At 38.8% G+C, this 21,655-nt stretch overlaps 1 protein-coding gene and 1 pseudogene across 6 annotated transcripts in view; one reads left to right on the top strand and one right to left on the bottom strand.

The window, feature by feature from the left end:
- LOC105053521 (dual specificity protein kinase YAK1 homolog) overlaps positions 1–21,655 on the top strand; it is a 36,681-nt gene that overhangs the window by 6,717 nt on the left and 8,309 nt on the right. For all 6 annotated transcript variants that reach the window (XR_012135256.1, XR_833467.4, XR_012135257.1 and 3 more), the window contains exons 3-16: positions 12,582–12,735; positions 12,827–12,936; positions 13,059–13,128; positions 13,226–13,308; positions 13,404–13,482; positions 13,616–13,656; positions 14,005–14,127; positions 17,729–17,879; positions 17,972–18,083; positions 18,198–18,280; positions 18,384–18,458; positions 18,806–18,880; positions 19,058–19,881; positions 20,633–20,797. Coding sequence is in view for 1 of the 6 variants with exons in the window: in XM_010934723.4 (XP_010933025.2) it covers positions 12,582–12,735; positions 12,827–12,936; positions 13,059–13,128; positions 13,226–13,308; positions 13,404–13,482; positions 13,616–13,656; positions 14,005–14,127; positions 17,729–17,879; positions 17,972–18,083; positions 18,198–18,280; positions 18,384–18,458; positions 18,806–18,880; positions 19,058–19,881; positions 20,633–20,797 (2,145 nt within the window). In the remaining 5 variants the exon portion in view is untranslated. The remainder of the gene's footprint in view (positions 1–12,581; positions 12,736–12,826; positions 12,937–13,058; positions 13,129–13,225; positions 13,309–13,403; positions 13,483–13,615; positions 13,657–14,004; positions 14,128–17,728; positions 17,880–17,971; positions 18,084–18,197; positions 18,281–18,383; positions 18,459–18,805; positions 18,881–19,057; positions 19,882–20,632; positions 20,798–21,655) is intronic.
- Positions 5,492–8,063, bottom strand: LOC140852353 (uncharacterized; annotated as a pseudogene).

Below are 21,655 nucleotides of genomic sequence, written 5' to 3' on the forward strand. Positions count from 1 at the left end.
AATTATTCATTAGCATTCTCTTCTTATCAACATAGAATTTCACCTATATTTGGTGTTATTGTCTACCTTGTTTTTTTTCTTTTCGGGATATAGTGAGAAGTTATTGTTATTTCGGTGGTTTTTAAAATGGTAACTTGACTTCGATTTTATTAGAAACTCAATAACCTATATTGATGACACGGAACTCACATGTCACATGGCACAATCGATGTTAACTCACAATGTCGCTTTGTACATATAGAACTGTTGTGTGCTTTTGAACAGGTGATTGACAAATCGAAGTTGAAAATATGCCCTATGACGTAAGTGGTATGCCAAAAGGTGAATATTTAATTTTAGAGTAGCTTGAACTGCATGCTCAAGGATTAAAGTTAAAATAGTGTGTTATGCCTAGGTCAAGGCTTGTGGCAGAACCATACCATGATGCATAATGTTTAAACTTGAAATGCACAAATGAAGGAAGATTTACTACATTATTCACAAAAGTACTAATTGGCAACCACCAGGGAAAGATATATTAGGAAGATATTTTGCTTCTAGATTACCATCAAGTATCAACTACTTTCTTGTGGCAAGCGGACATGTTTTGGTGATTCAAACATAAATTTTTAACTTCTCTAAAACAATGTAGCCATCATAATATATATTAAAGATGCAGATATGAATCAAGGTATCCTAAAAGATGTGCATCACACAATTTTGAGAATTCTTACTCACAAACTTCCATGAATTTGCATGATAGCAGAAACTAAAGGACAATAAAAAGAAGAGCTGAAATTCTAAATTAAGAACTATAAGAAACCATATAATCAATTAGAGTTTTACATATTTTGTTTTTGAAAGAGTAATATACATGCATTGATGATATATGGGCTTTAAGTTAAAAGCATGTGCGTTGTTATGTATCAATCTGCACCACAATGCATGGCCCCAAATATTGAACTATGGCCTAATATTATGTGATACAAGGCTGTAATTACACACCCCTCAGATCTTTCTGAATTTGCACCAATGTGGTGAGTGATGCATGCTATCATATGAATCATGCTTATTTCTTTGCTGTTTCTGTTTGTTGGTGCAAAAATCCGCTTGCGCCGGAGAAGCTGGAGTCGAGGAAGTCGCGGTCGCCGCCGGGACCTGCAAAGGAAGTCTAAACCGGAGGTGGGGTTGCTCCGGCAAGACCCTCCGACGCTCAAGTCAGTTCTCTGCCTCAACAAGAATGGAGTGCTCGAACGGAGAATTTAGCAGAGTTTTTAGATGAAAGATGAGAGCTTATAGAATAACGTATCTGGGGTTTCCCTTTTATAGATGGAGAGGGCAACAGATTGATAGCGACGCCTGTAACCGTCTGGTCGTGGGCCGCCCAGAGTCAGGAGGAATTTATTGCGGAGAGTAGTGGAGTGGGGTCGTGGCTATTGCCGTTGCTTGCCACGCGGGATCAGTTACGGGGAGTGGAGCGGCATCCGCTGTCGTGACTCATCTGGGGGTGGTGGAATCGCACAGGATCCGCCGCAGGGAGTGGAGCAGAATCATGGCCGTTAATACAGCCTGTCAGGGAGTAATGGGGTCGCGTAGGGTCCGCTGCAGGGAGTGGAGCAGTGTTATCCGTTATTGTGGCCCGCCAGGGGGTCCAGACTTGTCGGTCGGAGCTTGGTTGGAGTCGGTAGCGAGGTCCAGCACCCGTAGAAGTCCGGACGAAGTCTACTTGCAGTTGGGGTCGTGGGCAGAGTCCGGCTCCCGCAGGAGTCCGGACGAAGTCTGTCTGCAGCCGTTGGTGTCGGGGACGGAACTCGGCTCCCGTAGGAGACCGGGCGGAGTCCTCTCAGAGTTGATGTGGCGGACGGAGTCCGTCTCCCGTAGAAGTTCGGGCGGAGTCCTTCTGCAGTTGAAGTTGGCGATGGAGCTCGGTTCCCGTAGGAGTCTGGGCGGAGTCCTCCTGCAATTGAAGTTAGGTGCGGAGTCCGGCTCCCGCAGGAGTCCGGACGGATCTTACCGGCGGTTGACGTTGGCGACGAAGCCCGGCTCCCGTAGGAGTCCGGGCGGAGTCCTCCTGGGGTTGATGTTGCGGTCGGAGCCCGGTTCCCGTAGGAGTCCGGGTGGAGTCCTCCTGCAATTAAAGTCAGTTGCGGAGTCCGGCTCCCGTAGGAGTCCGGGCGGATCTTACCGGCAGTTGAAGTTGGCGATGGAGCTCGGCTCCCGTAGGAGTCCGAACGGAGTCCCTTTTGAGGTTGGTGTTGCGATCAGAGCCCGGTTCCCGTAGGAGTCCGGGCGGAGTCCTCCTGCAATTAAAGTCAGGTGCGGAGTCCGGGCGGATCTTACCGGCGGTTGACGTTGGCGACGAAGCCCGGCTCCCGTAGGAGTCCGGGCGGAGTCCCCCTTGAGGTTGGAGTCGTGGGCGGAGCCCGGCTCCCGTAGGAGTCCGGGCGGAGTCCTCCTGGAGTTGATGTTGCGATCGGAGCCCGGTTCCCGTAGGAGTCCGGGCGGAGTCTTCCTGCAATTAAAGTCAGGTGCGGAGTCCGGCTCCCGTAGGAGTCCGGACGGATCTTACCGGCAGTTGAAGTTGGCGATGGAGCTCGGCTCCCGTAGGAGTCCGGGCGGAGTCCCCCTTGAGGTTGGAGTCGTGGGCGGAGCCCGGCTCCCGTAGGAGTCCGGGCGGAGTCCTCCTGGAGTTGATGTTGCGATCGGAGCCCGGTTCCCGTAGGAGTCCGGGCGGAGTCTTTCTGCAATTAAAGTCAGGTGCGGAGTCCGGCTCCCGTAGGAGTCCGGGCGGATCTTACCGGCAGTTGAAGTTGGCGATGGAGCTCGGCTCCCGTAGGAGTCCGGGCGGAGTCCCCCTTGAGGTTGGAGTCGTGGGCGGAGTCCGGCTTCCGTAGGAGTCCGGGCGGAGTCCTCTTGGAGTTGATGTTGCGATCGGAGCCCGGTTCCCGTAGGAGTCCGGGCGGAGTCTTCCTTCAATTAAAGTCAGGTGCGGAGTCCGGCTCCCGTAGGAGTCCGGACGGATCTTACCGGCGGTTGACGTTGGCGACGTAGCCCGGCTCCTGTAGGGGTCTGGGCTGAGCTCGCAAGGGCTAATCCCGCTGAGAACTTCGGCCGTGGGTATTTTATACCCAACACTGTTCATCCTTCATTCAATGATTAGCTTATATTTCTGCCCATTCTCTAATGAAATCCTTTTTCTTTCTACTTATGAATAAGCATCATTCTTCTTCTAAACCTGTTTCTTTGACTATATTGATAAATACCATTTCTTAAGGAATCTTTCATCACTTGCTAAAACAAGAAAACAGATTCCATTGATGGCATATACCCAGACCCAGTTTATAATTTTATATTATTTTTTCTCAAATACTACTTTATCCTTAGTAAGCGGAATCTTCTACCCAGATACCACACCCACTTCTGAATCTTCCTAGAATCTTGAACTTGCACCTGCTTCCTAAGGGCTTCTTTGCTATAAGTATTTCTAAACTTTCAGCTTTCAGGCGCCTGTGCCAGTTTCGATTATGGCAACTAGAGGTTTTATCAACCTTCTTTCTTTCTTTATAAAGTGGCAGTCCATGGTAATTGGCATAAATTTTGTATATCACCTTTACTCTTATAGATTAGTTATTGTAATGATTCCCCAACCATTTGGCAGCCTCCGGTTTCGTTGATCTTATTAGATAAGCTAATTAACTACATACACCCAATTCCTCTCATATTTTCTTGACCTTAGCTTTGGTTCATCCTACTCTCATTTGTTACCTTGATGTATCATTTTAAAGGCTATCTTTGCCTTATTTTCTTGAAAAACACTTCCCAGCTCATCTTTTCTGACCACATTCCTTTTATATAGTTTGTACTTAACTCATATAAACAATGCATTCATATTTTATGAATCTTATTCTCGTGCATGTTTCAGTTTTATTTATTTTCTTCTTTCTGCCGGTGTCTACATACAAAAGTACTAGCTTATGTTGATGGTCAGGAAGTTTCCTTGGTATGAGCTACAAACTCAAGTATCATATCCTTTTTTTTCCAATCAACAAACCTGTGTTTATCATGCATTCTCTCATGTAATATACTCCACCATATATGATTGTTTAAATCAAGGTTCGCTGTACCGGTACCGGACGGTGTGCCGGTGCCAGACCGGTACGGTATGGTATCAGTACTGTACTGTACCGACATACGGTACGTCCAGGCATATCGGTCCGGTACCAGTACACAAATTTTTTTTTTATTTTTTTTTGAATTTTTAAAATTAATAATTGATAAAAACAATCTCAATATGGCATTATATTGCATATTATTGACATATTTGGGTTCAATTTAGAGTTAGATTGCGGTACAAAGACTCTTGATCCAAAATTTTAAACATATATTTATTTACATTATATTTTAACTATGTCATCTTAAAACTAAAGAAAAAATATATAAAATACGCATTAAAATGTATCTAAATATTTAAGTACAAAGTGCAATAACTGATATACGAACCTTAAGATGTACTCTGCATTTAATTTCTTGTCGAGTGTCTGTGACGCTCGTAGATGTTTGGATCATTAACATAGTCTGAAGGGACATCAGTCCAACCCTCTAGCCAAGCTGCACCGTACTCTCGAATATTCATCATCCCATAAGGCATTCTCTCTGGATTGTAAGACATTTCAGACCTCTCACTAAAATTTTGATTCTGAGAAGTATCCTCGAGATGATGGTACGGTTATGGAGGAGTCCATCTAAATATGCCAGTAGCAAAATCTGATCCGTAAGATACTTCAGGCTGCATAGGGTAATAACCACTAGAAGATGATGCCTCGGATGCACCATATGTATGGATCATAAGGTGGCTGTGGATAATAGGATCCATAATGCGAGGATGATCCAGATACATCCATGGATCCTACTCCACGTGCAAGATCGTCCGCAGCTGCATCATATGCTGGACGACCTCTAGGAGCCCATCGTCTATATGAAATCGGCTCCCCACGATCTCTACCGACTCGTCCATCATGATCCCTATCCTGTGTGACATGCGTAAATTGAGACTCACCGGTGAATCGAATATCATCCTGTGGCTGTGTCTCATAAACGGTGGTCTCTTGTCCTCCAGTTCCTCCCTGATCATCAGATCTATGGCTACTACTACCAGTATCATCATCACTCTCCATGGTGTCCGTATCTGAATCAGATAGCTTCTGTACTCTCGAGAGTGGTGCACGTACAACTATCTTTTCCTTTCTCTCCCTTGTGCCCCTCTGTGACTGAGTTTTCTGTGATTGGGAGGATGGATGTCTTCTTGCTGGCTGTCGGGAGGATCGCTTATACATCTTTCATTCGAATCTCTGGGAAGATGTATCGGATAGCGAGTCATGTGATGAATGAGTCCCTTGTGTCTCCTCAGATTGTGGCTGATCAGCTGGAACCCTATGTGGAATATTTTTTTCTGCTCATTGCCCTGGATCCACCCTGATCTCCCTCGCCACCACATTGGCTGGTCGTGGTGGAGGGGATCCTGGCTCATCAAGCTCTGGCTCCTGCTGCTGATCTGCAAGCCATCCGATGATCGGATCGTCATCCTCGTCGGCATAATCATCCAGCGTCGGATCAGTGTACTTCAACTGAACTTCCTCCTGAATATATTTTAGCCTCAACCTCAGATTGTAGTGAATATATACAAGATCGTCGAGGCATTTTTGTGTCAGACGATTTCTCTGTTTGCTGTGGATAAGGGCGAAAGTGGATCAATTACGCTCACAGCCACTAGCAGAGACCGTCTGAGAAAGAATATGGACAGGCATATGTCTTAAATTTTCTGTTGACGTTCCAAAATGAATCCACCATTCAGCTTCAAAAGCAAAATTACATATCAAATTTGATGATATTATTAAGCAAAATTACATATCAATCTACATTGCTCATTATTGATATGTAATTTACCTGGATTCATCTGCTTTTTGCTTACGACAGCTGATGGAACTCCAAAACTGTCTGATCCCTCTCTAAACTGTTTCGTCTGAAATAAAATATATTTATTATTTATAAATATATCGGATCGAATTCAGTTGAATAATTACATCTGTTTTAAACTAGCATACCTCTTGCAGACACAACGATGTGATTTTTGGATCAGGCATCATCTTATATATAATATTGCGAAGAGCAGCAAGAAGCTCGCTATCCATATCTATTCCCGGAATAGTATACTGAAATCTCGGATTCAAGTAATAAGCTGCAGATAAATTTCAAGACTGATTAAGCATAATTTTATTTTCATGCTTCGAAAAAATATTTTAAAACATTCTCGAATCCAAACTTACCAGCTAGATGCAAATCTCTGCCCATCTGATAGTCCCAACGGCGCTCAATAATGTTAATGAATTCTTGAGCATGCTTGGGATCATTCTCACTAATCTGTTTCTTTGTTCTTTCCATCATGTAATATAGGAAGCCTATCTGGGGGTATCTCTCGCTGTCCACGGTGCGAAGTACCTCATATAAAGGCTTGATAGCCTTCACTATCTTCTCAGCCCGCTGCCAAAATGACTGATTCGTCATCAAGTTCTCCACGTGACTTCCATCAGTGCCGGCCCTCGCATATCTGTTCTCCTGCCACTCGGCACTGACAAACATCTAACGTAGGGCTGTTTTCTTCTGAAGAAGACTATCAAGTGCTATGTAGTTGGTAGCAAACCGTATGATATTCGATCGTAAGATCTCCCCCCCAGTATACGTCCGCATCAATGAAAGAACCCATGTGTGGTTGTAGATGAATCTAGTAATAGTCTGGGCAATCTTCACTACCTGCTGCACCCTGCGAATCTTTTCGATATCCATCAAATAAGATCAATGCAATGTGCAGCACATGGGGTCCAATATATCTGCGGTCGCTGCTCCATCAGCAACTCTCCGGCAGCCTTATATTGTGGTCCGTTATCTGTGATGACCTACACGACATGCTGCTCACCCACTGAATCAATCACCTCCTCCATCAGACCAAGGATACATGTGGCATCGTGCATCTTATCTGAAGCATCGATTGATTTGTGAAAAAATATTTTTCCATCACAGTATGTCAAAAAATTAATGATGCTTCGTCTAGTAGGACCTATCCAACCATCATACATCACTGTTAGACCGTATGTAGGCCATTTATTTTTGTAAGAAGTAATCCATCTCTGTAGATCCTCCTTATTGCTGTCAAGAAGCTGACCATAGATGTCCTTAGGTCCTGGAGGATCTACACCCTGGCCGACAGTTTCTATGGCTGAAATAGCAGATCGGTAGTGAGGATTGGCTGCTGCATTTGCTGGAATATGACTGAAATGAAACCATGATTTAATAGCTCGCCACATATCCTTCTTCTTATCTTTTTTCAGCATACTGTCAATTCTCTGCTGCTTTGAATCCTTGCTGGGCAAAGCATGTGGATCTAAATTCTGAATGCTGGCTCCTGCTGGAATATCTTTGGAGGACCTCCTACTGCCAAAAGCTCCCAACAAAGAAGACATGCTGCGGCTGCTCCCTCTACCACCAAGCTCTCTGACTGAGGTAGTCCTCAACTCGAATTCTCCCCTACTAGTCGCTGATCCAGATTCTGATTCGTAGTATGATGGTCCGATTCGCTCTCTGTATCGGGCCATCTCCTCTTGCTGGTACTGATCTGCCAAGCTCGCCTGAATGGCAGTCTCAATCTGTGCCTTCTCATCATCTGGAGCAGAAGCCTCTAACTCTCTAGAGTGATAAGAAGGTGGCTCTGCAGCTCGACGGTCTACTTCGATTTTTTTCTGCTTTGCCCTTTCCTTCGCTGCTTTCGAATCAGTAAAGTGCTTTTTCATCAATTATCGGACCTCTTGCGGACATTTTCGATACATGGACACATCAGGATAACCACCAGCCAGATGCTGCTTCAACCTAATCACCCCTCCTTCTTTGAACTCTGTGTTGCACCATTTGCATCTCCAATGATGCCGAGCCGAGAGCATCTCGCCATGATCCCAACCGATGTCACGTTCTGGATCTTTCTTCTTACTCATTTTTGCAGGTATAACAAAATACTAATTATTTCGAATTACCTATAATATAACACTAATTACATATATTTTTTATTTGATAATATTTTTTACTATTTAAATATTTACAAAAAAAAAATCAAAAAAATCTCAAGTTAAATTCAAATATTTCAATTGTTTTGAATCATTCTAAACATTATTCTCAATTTCAAAACTAACACTGATTTTTTTTTTTAAATTTTTTAATAATTTTTATATAAATAAATATATACTATAAAATAGCTGATTAATTAAAGTGAACGAACGTCATGCTCTAAATTTTTTTCTTATAAATATATGCAAGTACAACAAAACACGATAGTTTAACGATAATTAAAATAATTATATATAATTTTTAAATAATTTTAATAATTATTTTAAAATTTATAAATTCAAAATAAATATGTTATATGCTTCAAATAATATTTTTAAATTAACTAAAATATAACACTATTTTTATATATTTTTTATTTTATAATTAAAATTTTTAATTTAAATAATTAAAAAAATAATTTTTTTTTATTTCAAATATTTGAAAAAAAATTGAAATTAGATTTAAGTAGCTTGAATCATTCTAAACATGATTCTCAAACTCTGATTTTTTTTCTAAATTTTTTTTTTAATTTTTAAATAAATAAATATTTAAAAATATTTAAAAAAATATATAATTAATAAAAATTAATAATTTTGATGTCATCGTGTAGATCTTCCAAAGATCTATCACATATAATTAAATCATACCAAAATCACAAGATTTTAGCATGATTTTTTTTTATTTTTATTCTTTCTCATTCTTATCCTATTTTTAACAACAAAAATAAAAAAAAATATTAACTACGAAAATAACATATTATCTTATCTCCGATCAAATATCAGCCTCTCCTCGAACCACTCCTACAATTTGACGGAATTGTTTTCTTTTTTTCTAATTTTTCGGAGGTCTCAACGGTTTCGTTGAGACCTTCATAAGCTTCGGGTCCTCGGAAGTTCTCTGAGACTTCTCAGAGAACTCTTAACAGTCTCAATGATTTAAAAAGTCTCTGACCCCATCCCCCTCCCCACTTTATTCATGTGGGCATGTCGGTATGGTTCGATTCACGTCGAACCGGACCGAACCGATCCATACTGTCCGGTTTTGGACGGTATGGATACGAACCGGACCGAACCGAGCAGTTCGGGGCGGTTCGAGGAATATTTCGAAAAAAGGTCCGAACCGGACCGGTAAACTACCGGTCCGGCTCGGTACGCCTCGTATCGGGCGGTTCGGCCCGGTACGGCGAACCTTGGTTTAAATCACCTGTTTTGGATATCCTTCATCCCTCTTGAATTCTTTATGTTAGCCATACATCTTGAAAGAAGAGTGCCCTGCAAGCCAATCGCATGAGTGATGCGATGGGATTTTTTTTGTAAACTTCCAACTCATGTAATGATATTATTCATTTATTAATGAAATACAGCATGATTCATCATTTTAGCTGCATCTTATTATTTTTAAAATTATGATGAACCCCATAGATTAGGACAATGGTTTTAGGGCCATGAAGAGTTCATGCCTGTGAAACTTAAAATCTTAAAATCCTAATCTAAAATATTTCTGATTGAAAGAACATTGAGTCTTGGATCAATGTTTCGGATAGACCAGCACATTCTATGTATGCTCAATGGAGAGGGTGGTTGATTTCACAAGCCACTTGTGTGAGACACTGATACAAGAATGTGGATACTCATTAGGGAATGAGTTCACTGAATTGACTCACTGATAGAGAATATTTTATAGAGCTTTATTTGCATGTCAAAAGATAGTTCTCTAAGTAGAAGTTGTGCAAGTGATTCTTAGACCTAAGACCATCATAGAATCTTGTGCACATAACCCCATAGATTAGGACAATGGTTTTAGGGCCATGAAGAGTTCATCCCTGTGAAACCTAAAATCTTAAAATCCTAATCTAAAATATTTCTGATTGAAGGAACATTGAGTCTTGGATCAATGTTTCGGATAGACCAGCACATTCTATGTATGCTCAATGGAGAGGGTGGTTGATTTCACAAGCCACTTGTGTGAGACACTGATACAAGAATGTGGATACTCATTAGGGAATGAGTTCACTGAATTGACTCACTGATAGAGAATATTTTATAGAGCCTTATTTGCATGTTAAAAGATGGTTCTCTAAGTAGAAGTTGTGCAAGTGATTCTTAGACCTAAGACCACTATAGAATCTTGTGCACATAAATCCATATTTTGGTTCATATCCATGCATGGCATAAAGACATGTATCGGATGTTCTGGATATGGTGGAATGTGTATGGAAGTTGTGAGTCGGTCAATAAAAAATCGATTACTTCTATGTATTCTCATCTCTTGCTGACTTAGGAAGTCTTTGGCCAAAGCAGGATGAAGATTAGAAAGAATTTTTAATGCTTCATCATCAGAGTCATGATTGATCGATGGAGTATCAATATGAATATGTTTGAGTTAGACATGATTCTATATTCATGAACATATTTGGAATGCAGGATGATCGAAGGATTGAATTGCATGGTAATTTGCCACTAAAGGGTATATTTGGTATTTCTATCAAAATTTACATCTTCTGGGTAGTCATGATACGTTGCTAGACGTCAATCTTGACTTGTAGATTTGATCGAATTAAAGAATTTACTTCGATTGTCAATTAGAAAAGATTCTAATTACTGAATTTAGATTGGCAGGATTTGGACCTTAATCGATTAGGAGTCTAATCAAATTATGTCAACTTACATCCGGACCTACTGCTAGCCAATGGGTCACACACATTAGGGAATTGATCAAGGATCCATTTGATATGGTTGATTGGAATTATGGATCCAATCGGATAGTCGGTAAGCATGCTAGCATGTGTGGCTAATCCTAGCTCCGTAGGAGATCAGATTTGATCTCAATCCTTGCTATTTTGCTAACCCAATTTGGTAAGCATTTCAGTTAGGTCAAGCCACCTAGAGGCAACCAAAAATGGGGCACCTAAAGCCCTTATACACATTTTGGAATCAAGAGTACAAGTGGTTATGGACTCTTGACACTAATTGTGAAGGAGCGCACGCACTCTCTCCCTTTGGCGTGCAGAAGGACCAAGAGTCCTTCTGCTTTGGGTCTTTGACTCGTAAGGCATGAAGATCAGCTCCTAAACTTTCTTGGCACACTTTTTAAAGTGTGAGAATACCTTCTGGATGGGTGTGAGACGCTCGATTTTGCTTGGCGCATGCGTAGTGATCTGCAGATCATGCTAAAGGATGTGAGAGGAGTCCTTCTGCTTTGGGCAGAAGGTGCTGCCTCTTCTCTTCTTATCTGGTTATCTAGATTCCTATTTGAATGCACTTGCCACATGACAACTTTCGGATGAATCTGATTCAGAAGGGATGCTAAAAGCATCCCTTTGTGATGTGTGCGTGTGGGAGAAGGTAGGAATCGATGTATCACCTCTGATGATTCCTTCTGCTTGAAGACTCTCAGATAAGTGATATATGAATGTGATAAGCCTTTTTGGGAGGGGCGTGGCTTCTCATTTGGCACCCCCTTTGATTCTATAAATAGGAGATGGCAGATGGGATCAATCACTCAATTCCTGCAAGCCCTATCCACTCCTCTCCCTCTCTTACAACCTTAGGTTTTAGGATAAGGTTTGTTCTTTTAAGACAAGCCTATTCCTAATAGTTCTAAGGGTTTAAGAGATCCTAAAGAAGGAGGTCAAAGCCAGAAGGAGGTTCTGAGAGGTCTAGACTCAGGTCTGGAGGAGGGTTTGATCATCGTTGGAGGGCGAATACTTGGACGTCTTGTGGAAATAATTCTTCACCAAATCAGAATTTAAAAAGTCTGCTTCCTAATACTTCTTGTAGATTCATGCTTTGATTGCTATTATCAATGGTTCCTGGGCATTAAGGTTTCGGTGCACTGGGGTGTTTTGAATGAAAATTTTAAACATTAGTTCTTCCGCTGCACCACTAGAACCCAACACTTCTTGGCCTGTAATTGTTTATCTATTCTTTCTTCAAATTTTTCTGGTGGTATGCAAAGCATAACTTAATATTTTCGTTCTCTAACCCACTTAATAGCTATCAGTCTTTTGAATAAGTGATAGACTGAAATCTATCAAATGTAGTGAAAGAGATATCGATTTCTAAAGTATCTGATTACATATGATTGATTTATTGTTGCAGATCTTGTTGGCTTGTTGCATATTCAGAATTTCAGATTGCATTAGACTTATAAGAGGTGCTTCCATTCATTGTTAAACAAATCAGGTTTAATAAATGATAGCTGATTTTACCTCTTCCACTCTTTTGACTAAATTCTCAGGGCTTAGATTTTGGAAATTACAAAAGTAGGAGCAGCCTAGTAAAACATTTCCCCTGACTGACCAGGGATATGTCAGTGAAGCATGTTAAAGCTGTCATAATAGTTTCTATAATGCAAATTTAACAGAATTTTAGTACATCTATAACTAATTTCACTGTAAAAAATTAATGATTTAGCAAAGTTTGAATCTTTTTATTATTTTTTCTAATTTGTAGGTATATTGTCAAAGATCTCCTTGGCCAAGGCACTTTTGGACAAGTAGCAAAGTGCTGGGTTTCTGAAAACAACAGTTATGTTGCTGTTAAAATTATCAAAAATGACCCTGCATATTATCGGCAAGCATCGGTTGAGATCTCTCTTCTGCACGTGGTAATTGACATTTCGTGCTCAGATATGCTCGTGCTGAATATGCCCACAAAATTAGTTTTATGATGCTTATTATGTTTTGGTTACCTTGCAGCTGAATCGGAAATTCGACCCTGATGATGAACATCATATTGTCCGCATCCTTGATTATTTTGTCTGTCAGCGCCATTTATGCATCACATTTGAAATTCTTGGCCCAAACCTGTAAGCTAGTTGTCAAATGTTTTGCTTATACTGAATGACTTTCTTGTTCATTCAATAATGAATTAAGTTTATTTTAAATAAACTCTGATTTTTGTGCCGGTGGCAAAACTCTTGCTTTGTAGGTTTGAGTTAATTAAAATGAATAACTACAAAGGGTTGTCATTGAACATTGTCCAAATGTTCTCAAGACAGGTAAGACATGTATCTGGATAGTGCACCGGCCTTTTCCATTGTGATGCCCTGTAGGCTTGTTTTACCTGATCATACATATTATCTATGATGTTCCTAGATCTTGAATGCATTAATGGTCATGAAAGATGCTGGAATTATACATTGTGATTTGAAACCAGAAAATATACTCATATCTACTAGGTGAGATGTTCATTATTAGCACCTTGACTATATTTTCTGCAATTCTTTTCTTTTTGCCTGTTCATTAAACTTTGCCATGGCATCTTGAATTTCAGTGTGAAGCCACCAGAAATAAAAATTATTGATTTTGGATCAGCATGTATGGAGGGTCAGACAATTTACTCATACATTCAGGTCTTCATATCCTTTCTCACATTGGTGTTTGACTTACATTTGATTAATGTGTTTTACAATATTGTACAGTGCACGCTGTAAGTTCACATTTGTTGGTCCTTATCATGGAAGTTTTGGTCCCCTTTTATTGCAGAGCCGTTACTACCGATCTCCAGAAGTTCTTCTTGGCTACCCGTATCCTTTTTGACATCATAGAATCTCCCCTCACAGTTCTAAACTTTTTAAGGAAGTTACTATCATACTTCTTCCATTCTGTGTTTATTCTTCATTACAATATCTGAGCCTCATTTGCTTGTTAACATGCTGATGTTAGATCAGGGGCTTGAGCTTGACCTTATCTGCCACATTAATTTTTGGTTTGAGTTTTTTGTTTGGGCAGTATGAATTGGCTAATTTTATACTGATTTCAGAAACTCCCCTTCAATTTTAACTTTGTTCATTATTGAATATCATATAAGTACAGACTTTTGGCAGCCGTATCATATGATTATCTTGTGTTTTGATTCTTAACCTTTCCATCAGATATACCACTGCTATTGATATGTGGTCTTTTGGGTGTATTGTTGCGGAGTTGTTCTTAGGGTTGCCTTTATTTCCTGCAGACTCGGAATTTGATCTTCTTAAAAGAATGATCGAGACACTTGGGTATATCTTCTTCTCTGCACTTGAACCTGAGTTTCCATGTATGCAAAGCAATAGCATTTAACAGTGTCACTTGCATGGTTGATTTCTGAACAATGATGAATTTGGACATGATGTTGAAAAGCATTGTTCTTTATTGTACAGAGTAAGTATACAATTTTTATGATGAAGGAGACTCAACCCAACTCACTGAAATGGACATATTTTGTCATTTTATTTGTGGCTTGTGTTTGGACAAAACATTGATGGCCAGTCCGACTTAAACAGGCTGGGTAACAGTTACAACTGGACAACCTCATGGATCATTTTAGGGATTTCTGCCAAGATTGTAACTAAAACATATTAGTACCGTGAGGACAAATTTGCATTATTTTCAAAATCTGCTAAAGATTCTGGTTGTTGCAAGAATTAGACTCTAATAGTTGTGCATTTATCTTTAATCCTGAGTCAAATTAGTCAGATCTAAATTCATGTGTGAGACTCAATAGTGATATTTTAGTTATGTATGAGCACTTATTTGGCATGCAAATTCAACAGGTTAAGTGTGTGCCACCAAAATCTAATAAACTAGGAGGTGTGAGGAAATTTTAGGATGCCTTTTTCCTTTTTTTTGGGTATGAAATATGAATCTATTTAGTTACATTTTAGATGGAGGCATTTAGCTTATTTTTCTTTTTCTATTTTTTCCACATCAGAGATAAAAATTTGGGAGGTTCTTACATTGTGGTTAAAATGTGTTTTTGATTAATAATTCAAATCTTTGTTAAGAAATGATTTTAGTAGGAAAGATCAATCTCTATTTTGATTGGGAGTTATATTTTTGGTAGATTTCATGGTGACTAAAAAACTGAAATGGCTTGATTGTGCAAAGTCAACTTTTCGGTTGTTGCACTCATTCTCCTCTCGTTTTCACCAATTTTCATGCAACTAGATTTCATACCATTCTCTCTCACTGGCTTTTCTAGGATATTGTCTGAGATTTTTTCCTTCTTTTTGGCAGAAAGCTTTTTTGGCAGAAAGCTCATGCTCATTACACGAGATTTTGAAAACCTCCTCTATTGGTTCTTGTTCTATATATTTCCTACTCTTGCGCTTTGTTTTTCATTGGATTCAAGAAACTTGGATTTAAGTAGCACCTGAACATGAATTTGTAGGTTGATTGTACAATAGCCCATATTTATCAGGAGGGCTGCTAGACCTGCCTTTGCCCACAAATATCCCACCTTCACATTCTGTAGAGCAGGAACAAACCCCTTTTAATGTTGGGCCAATATTTGATTCATGTGAGGCTTATGGCTTAAATAGGGGAATATTGTGGATCATTTGACATGTAGACAATCTCCACGCATGCACACATGTAGTTTTTTTCTATTGTCGATCTCCTTGCTTTGGTTTGTGGGTCTAAGATAAGCAATATTTTCATAGGGTTTCTGTCAGCAATAAATGTGAATTGACCTTAGGTGCAATCCTTTGTTGTTTTTCTTTTAAATCATTATTCTATCTACATGGTTCTTGATATGATCCAAAAAAACATTTCAACTAGAACGTTTTGGCTATTTCATTTTTCCTAAAGCAAGCTTAAACATAGTTAAATACTTCTTTTGGCCTCATATCTGCTTGTTTGAAGCAAAACCAATCATCTAACTTACATGGTTATTTTGATAAAATCAAGGTACATAATTTCGAATCCATACCATATGACATATTGATTATAATTTGACAGGTTTTATAGTGGACATCATAATTCCAATTCTTTTAACTATTGGATTCTTAGTATGCTACATATGTTCTAAATTTATGTTAGCAATCAAGATATCAATTTTGCAGTTTCATATAAATTCCATGGTCAATATCTACAGTGCTGAATTGTCATGATGTTAAGATTTTAGGTGTTGGCGTGTGTCAATTTGTGCCAGCTGGTACATTTTGGCTTTGGTGATAGGCTAGCATTGCAACTGGCAAATCTTTAGTTGTAATTTTTGATTTGAAGCACATTATTTATTTATTTTAATTTTTTTGTTTATCATGGCATTGCACATGCCATGCTTGCCACTGGCTATCATGTCCTATGTGAGTGGCGCTTGAATCCTTGCACAATATATGCCACTATATTCTTAAATGGAAAGGTTATTTGCATATGTCTAGCATTTATACATGATATTACCTCCATCTTTTTCTTGACCTTTTTGCCTTGTTTTAGCTCCAGTGAGATGAAAATGAAACAAAATGGTTAAAATGTTTGACCTGAGACAAAATGTTCACAGAAATCAATATGTTATTGCCTTGTTTCAAGTGTTATCTTGATGGAAGGTCGGTTGTACGTAGATTCAAAGCTTGGAAGTTTGCTTACAGGAAACTAACTAGAAGTCCATCGAAGACTGATAAAGTAGTTAAGAAAGGATGGAGAGTGATGATTGGCGAATTAGTAAATATCATGAGCATATGGAATGTGGCAGATGTTGTGGCATTGTGTGCATCTAGGCTCTCATATTGGATGTAATGGCAACCAGTAACAATAACTAATAGGATTTAGAAGGGTACCGAATTCTAGGTGTCCTTGAGATTCTTAAGCATGGTAAGCCATTATGTTCCATTTTTATGGTTCCTCATGCACATTATGCAAAACTATTAAAGCCCATCTTAGTTTGCTTTGCCTACTTAAGTAACCATGAAAGCATTTAGCCATTAATAGTTTTGAATTAAATGGCCCGTCTGTGGTTTTGGAATTGATGTCTTTTATGACAAATTAATAATTTAAAACCAATGTTGGACCACCCAACTGAAGATTGACACAGTTAATTTTCGCATAGTCCAAAAACCAAATATCATCTGTTTTGGTGGTCTTGACCCTAGGCATCAATTGGGTGAAAGAATGGACTGTTTTAAAACAGCATACCATGTTTTGCTATGATCTAATTGTCAAAACTTATTGACTTCTTTTCTAACAATGTTTTATGATGTCTAGATCATGATTAATGAAGTAGATTTTCTGTTTATGCGCTCTATCATGTGTTTATACACACTAGTGCAATTGATATTGTTCATATATCCCCCACTTAATTCTAGGTTAGAGATGTCCACAACTATGATTTTTGTGTTTTATTCATTTTTCATGGCATAGATCCAAACCAATGGTGTGGAGATCTTCATTTTGGATCATCCATAATTGATTTTAAAAATTTCGTTAAATCTTTGATAAAAGATTTAACATTTAGCGTGTAGGGTAACCTACACTCATATATGCATATCTATATTTTATTGACCTGCTATTGATGTAAATAATTTGAAAGGAATTTTATAATATGTGACTGAAGGAAGGCCACATTGATGATTTGAGGCTTATCCCCTAAACAATGAAACTCAACAGATAGGTAGATCGACTATGCAGCATGGAAATTTGAGTGGTTTACTATTTGAGCATGGGAGAATCATGTAGTCTTCTCTCTCTGCCCCCCCCCCTCTCTTTCTCTCGGGTGCACACACACAAACACAAACTTTTGGTGGTAATCCTTGGATACAAAAACTACTTTATTATGTTCTGAGTTATGTGTCAGTCCTGTCATGATGATTATTGCTAGTGTTTCTCATACTTTCGAAACTGCAGTGGACAACCTCCTGATGATCAACTTAGGGACGCAAAAAACACAAGCAAGTTCTTTAAGCATGTTGGGAGTATTTATAGGTTGGAGGATGATAAAGCTTGCAAAGGAGTTACCAGTGCTTACCGTGTTTTAACTGTAGAGGAATTTGAAGCAGTGAGTTTTGGGATTGTTCTGTTAAGTATATGTTTGCGGTGCATCCCTTTATTTGTCTAATTTTAACATTTTGGTTGCTGAATGTTATTCAGAGGGAATTAAAAAGACCAGAAATGGGGAAACACTATTTTAATTGTGCAAAGCTTGAAGAGATCATTGCGAATTATCCATACAGAAAGAACTCACATGAAGAAATCAAGAAAGGTTAGTCAGATACATTTGTTTGATTATTTTTATAAGCATATCATGACATAAGGTACTCTTCATGCTGATTAGTATTTGCGCCACTGTCTACTTAATATCATGAAATTGTTACAGAAAATTTGACCCGCTTAGCATTGGTTGATTTCTTGAGAGGCCTTGTTGAGTTTGATCCAGGGAAACGGTGGTCACCTTTGCAGGTTGCAACACTTAAATAGTTATTTTCAGTAGCATAAAGAGTTAGATTTACTTGTCTACTCTAATTTATTGAGCATCAGCATAGTTTGAAATGTTCTTTCTCAGGCTTCACATCATCCATTTCTCACTGGTGAACCCTTTACATGTCCTTATGAGCCTCAACCAGAGACCCCACGAATTGTAAGTGCATCCTAACAATATTTTTGGTTTTGTTTTCTGCTCTTTTTCTTACACATTTGATGGGTCAGCAAGTTATAGATTGAATATATACACTTGAGATTGTTTTACTTTAAGCTATGGCATCCTGATTGCTGAGAAAGGCTATATATAGAATACTTGATTCTGTGCATGATAATGCTATTATATGTGCCTTCCATCATCTCCACATCAGTTCCCATTATCTAGTGATGCATGCAAGAAGTGCAGGTTCTTTAGTGATTAAATGATGAGCCTTTGCTGCTTATATTATCTCTAGAATACTTCATTGGATAAATCGGATGCCATAGCTAAATTTATTGTATTTTCAGCCTGTCATTCATACTGTTTCCGTGGATCACAACCCAGGAGGCGGTCATTGGCTAGCTGCTGGTCTCTCTCCTCAGGTTGGTGTGCAACCTTTCTGTGATTTGTCCAGTTTTATGGAGCACCATAACCTTTAGAATATCTTTGTGCTAGAGTTCATGGTCAGAATACAGGCATGCTTTTGTATCTGTCTGTTTTTTTTTTCTTTGTTTAGCTGACTATTCATTGTGGGGTTTAAAATTATTTGGCCTTTGTAGGTTGCAAATTCAAACATATGTCTTCCGCAGAATAGCCCTCATTTTCAGAGTGTCCCTATCTCATATTGCAGTAGTTATGGCAGCGTGGGAAGCCATGGTAGCTATAATGATAATGCTGCTCTTGGAAGCAGCTATGGAAGCTATGCTGATGTGAATAATATGCATGCATATTATTCACCAGTTGGTCCGTGTGGTGTCAACATACATGCACAAATCGGGGGATCATTTCTTGGAGCTAGTCCAGATGCTAGGCGTAGACCTCAATTGTCTCATGGAAATGGATTTGGTCTAAGTCCTGTATGTTTGGAACCAATGTCTCTGGGAGCCAGTCCCACACAATTCACTCCTCCAGGCTCCCAAATGCAGATTTCAACTGCTTCTCCTGGAAAGTATGGTCCCACTTCTCCTGCAAGAAGTGTACATATTCCTTCACGGGGCAAAGCAGCAGCTGTTGGCCATTACAACAGAAGAAGAAATTGGGGATGTTCAACCATGTGTGTGCAACCCTATGAAAGTGCATCTCAACATGGACTAGGACATCATGGCGATCGCATCAGTTGTAGTCACCCTGATGCCTACTCTCGAGGGCATGGTGGATCTTCTCGAAGTGCACTTTCAGCTTCCAATCATTCTAATTGGAGGCAACAGAGGGGTGTTGGGACTGGCCTAGCTTCAGGCTTTTCTTCTACCAATCACCAGCCTTCTGCAGCATCCCATGCACATAATTCCAACACAGTCTCCTTACATTCCTCAGAGGTTTTTTTTGATAAGCCTGAATGCAATTCATCAGTACCTGATCCTGCAGATTGGGACCCCAATTATAGGTAAATGGGTGCCCTTTAATCTGTCTGATTCTGGCAAGTTGGACTGAAGCTTGCAATGCTACTGTCGTCTGATTTTTGTGCTAAACCTCATGAATAGAAATTGACAAGTTATGCTTTTTGTATCATTTGGACAAATTTCAGATTATGTTCTTTCCTTTAGTAAATATTAGTGTGCAGTGCCATCAATTTTTTTTTCCTATTTGATCTTGAAATGTTGATATACCTGGATCCTGCATGGTGAATAGTTCATTATTGCTTGTCATGCATTCTTCATTGGCTTTGTCATTATGGAACAATCATATTTCTGTGGTTCTAAAATACTGCTGGCTCACTATGTCTTGATAAGATCAAATGGCTACTCATTTTTTTTTTCAATTATTTTTTTTGTTAATTACTTCTGAAAGATTTTTTTATTGACATGCTGAATTTGAATGACCAGAACTATAAATAGCAGAGCTTTTAATAGTTTTAAATGAACTTGTCAGTTATCATATGCCTTAATAGTACAAATTTAATAATATCTTTTTGCCTAATTAAGTTTAATTACCTTCAAAAAGTGCATTCTTTATATTACTCTAGAGAGCTGGAAACTTTTTTTGTTTTGTTATTATTATTTTTTAATTTCCATGCCGATTAACAAAATGTTTTCTTGTTGAGATGCCCATCTATATTTACCTGGTTTTTTGCAGATTCATTTGCGCAGTATCATATTTGTTTTGTTGTTTATGTCCTTGATCATTTCTTTTTTCAGTGATGAATCTCTTTTGCAAGAGGATAATTCAGACTCCCTAGCTTTTGAATTTAATGGTATTCGCCTTGGTAATACAATGGACACCATGAATGCAACTAGTGGAGTTGGCAGATTTGATCACAGCCGAAAGCTGGGTCATATGAATTTTATATCAACAAATTATAGGTATGTAGCATCTTAAGGATCAGCATTGAGGAAGATATGATTTTCAAATTTTATCATGCTTAATTGCTCACATCTTAGTGGCTGGTAAAAAGAAAATTCCTGGTTGGCTGATACTTGTCCATCATTTTTTCCAATTCACGTTGGAATTTTCAAGTGCTTTCATGCATCTTTTCTATACATATTTTTTGCTACAGTATGTTGAAAGTTAGATTTACTTCTGGACTGGATGGAGATATTTTGCATTAGGTCATTTGATATTCAACTATAAGTACATCCTAATAAAGTAGTGCAAACTGCAAACTATGATTTTGGCCTGTTATTTTTAATTGTCATAAGGGCAGTGCTTGCTTGTACATCACTTAAGTATCTAATATGAACTGGTTTTTATGTTGTTTTAGATAATTGTTGACATTGTGAACCTATTGTCTCTCTGCATGTGGAAGCTGGTAGACTGTATAGGACATTAGTTAGAAGATGCTGTCCTAGGGCCTAACCAAATGTGAAAAAATGAAAGGGGGCTAGCTAAAGACTTGTATGATGCATGGAGCATGCAATATTAAATGATTAATGATATCAAAAGAATAATTAGGAACTAAAATAAAAACTAGCCTGAATGATAATCATTATGATAATTGCATGCTCAATGTATATGACCACGGACTTATATTCATAAGTGTCTTTATATATTTTATGCAAATCTACTATATGATATAAAATCCCCTGAGAAATGATATGTTTTGACATGCCCAAGATCTGAACTTTTTTGAATCTCGAGTTGTGATCATCATAGCTGATAAAAATATTACTAATACCTAGGATCCTTGAAAGAAATCATAAGATCAAAAATAGCAATTCTAC

Source organism: Elaeis guineensis, chromosome 11 (assembly GCF_000442705.2).
Source record: "Elaeis guineensis isolate ETL-2024a chromosome 11, EG11, whole genome shotgun sequence".
Lineage (NCBI taxonomy): Eukaryota > Viridiplantae > Streptophyta > Magnoliopsida > Arecales > Arecaceae > Elaeis > Elaeis guineensis.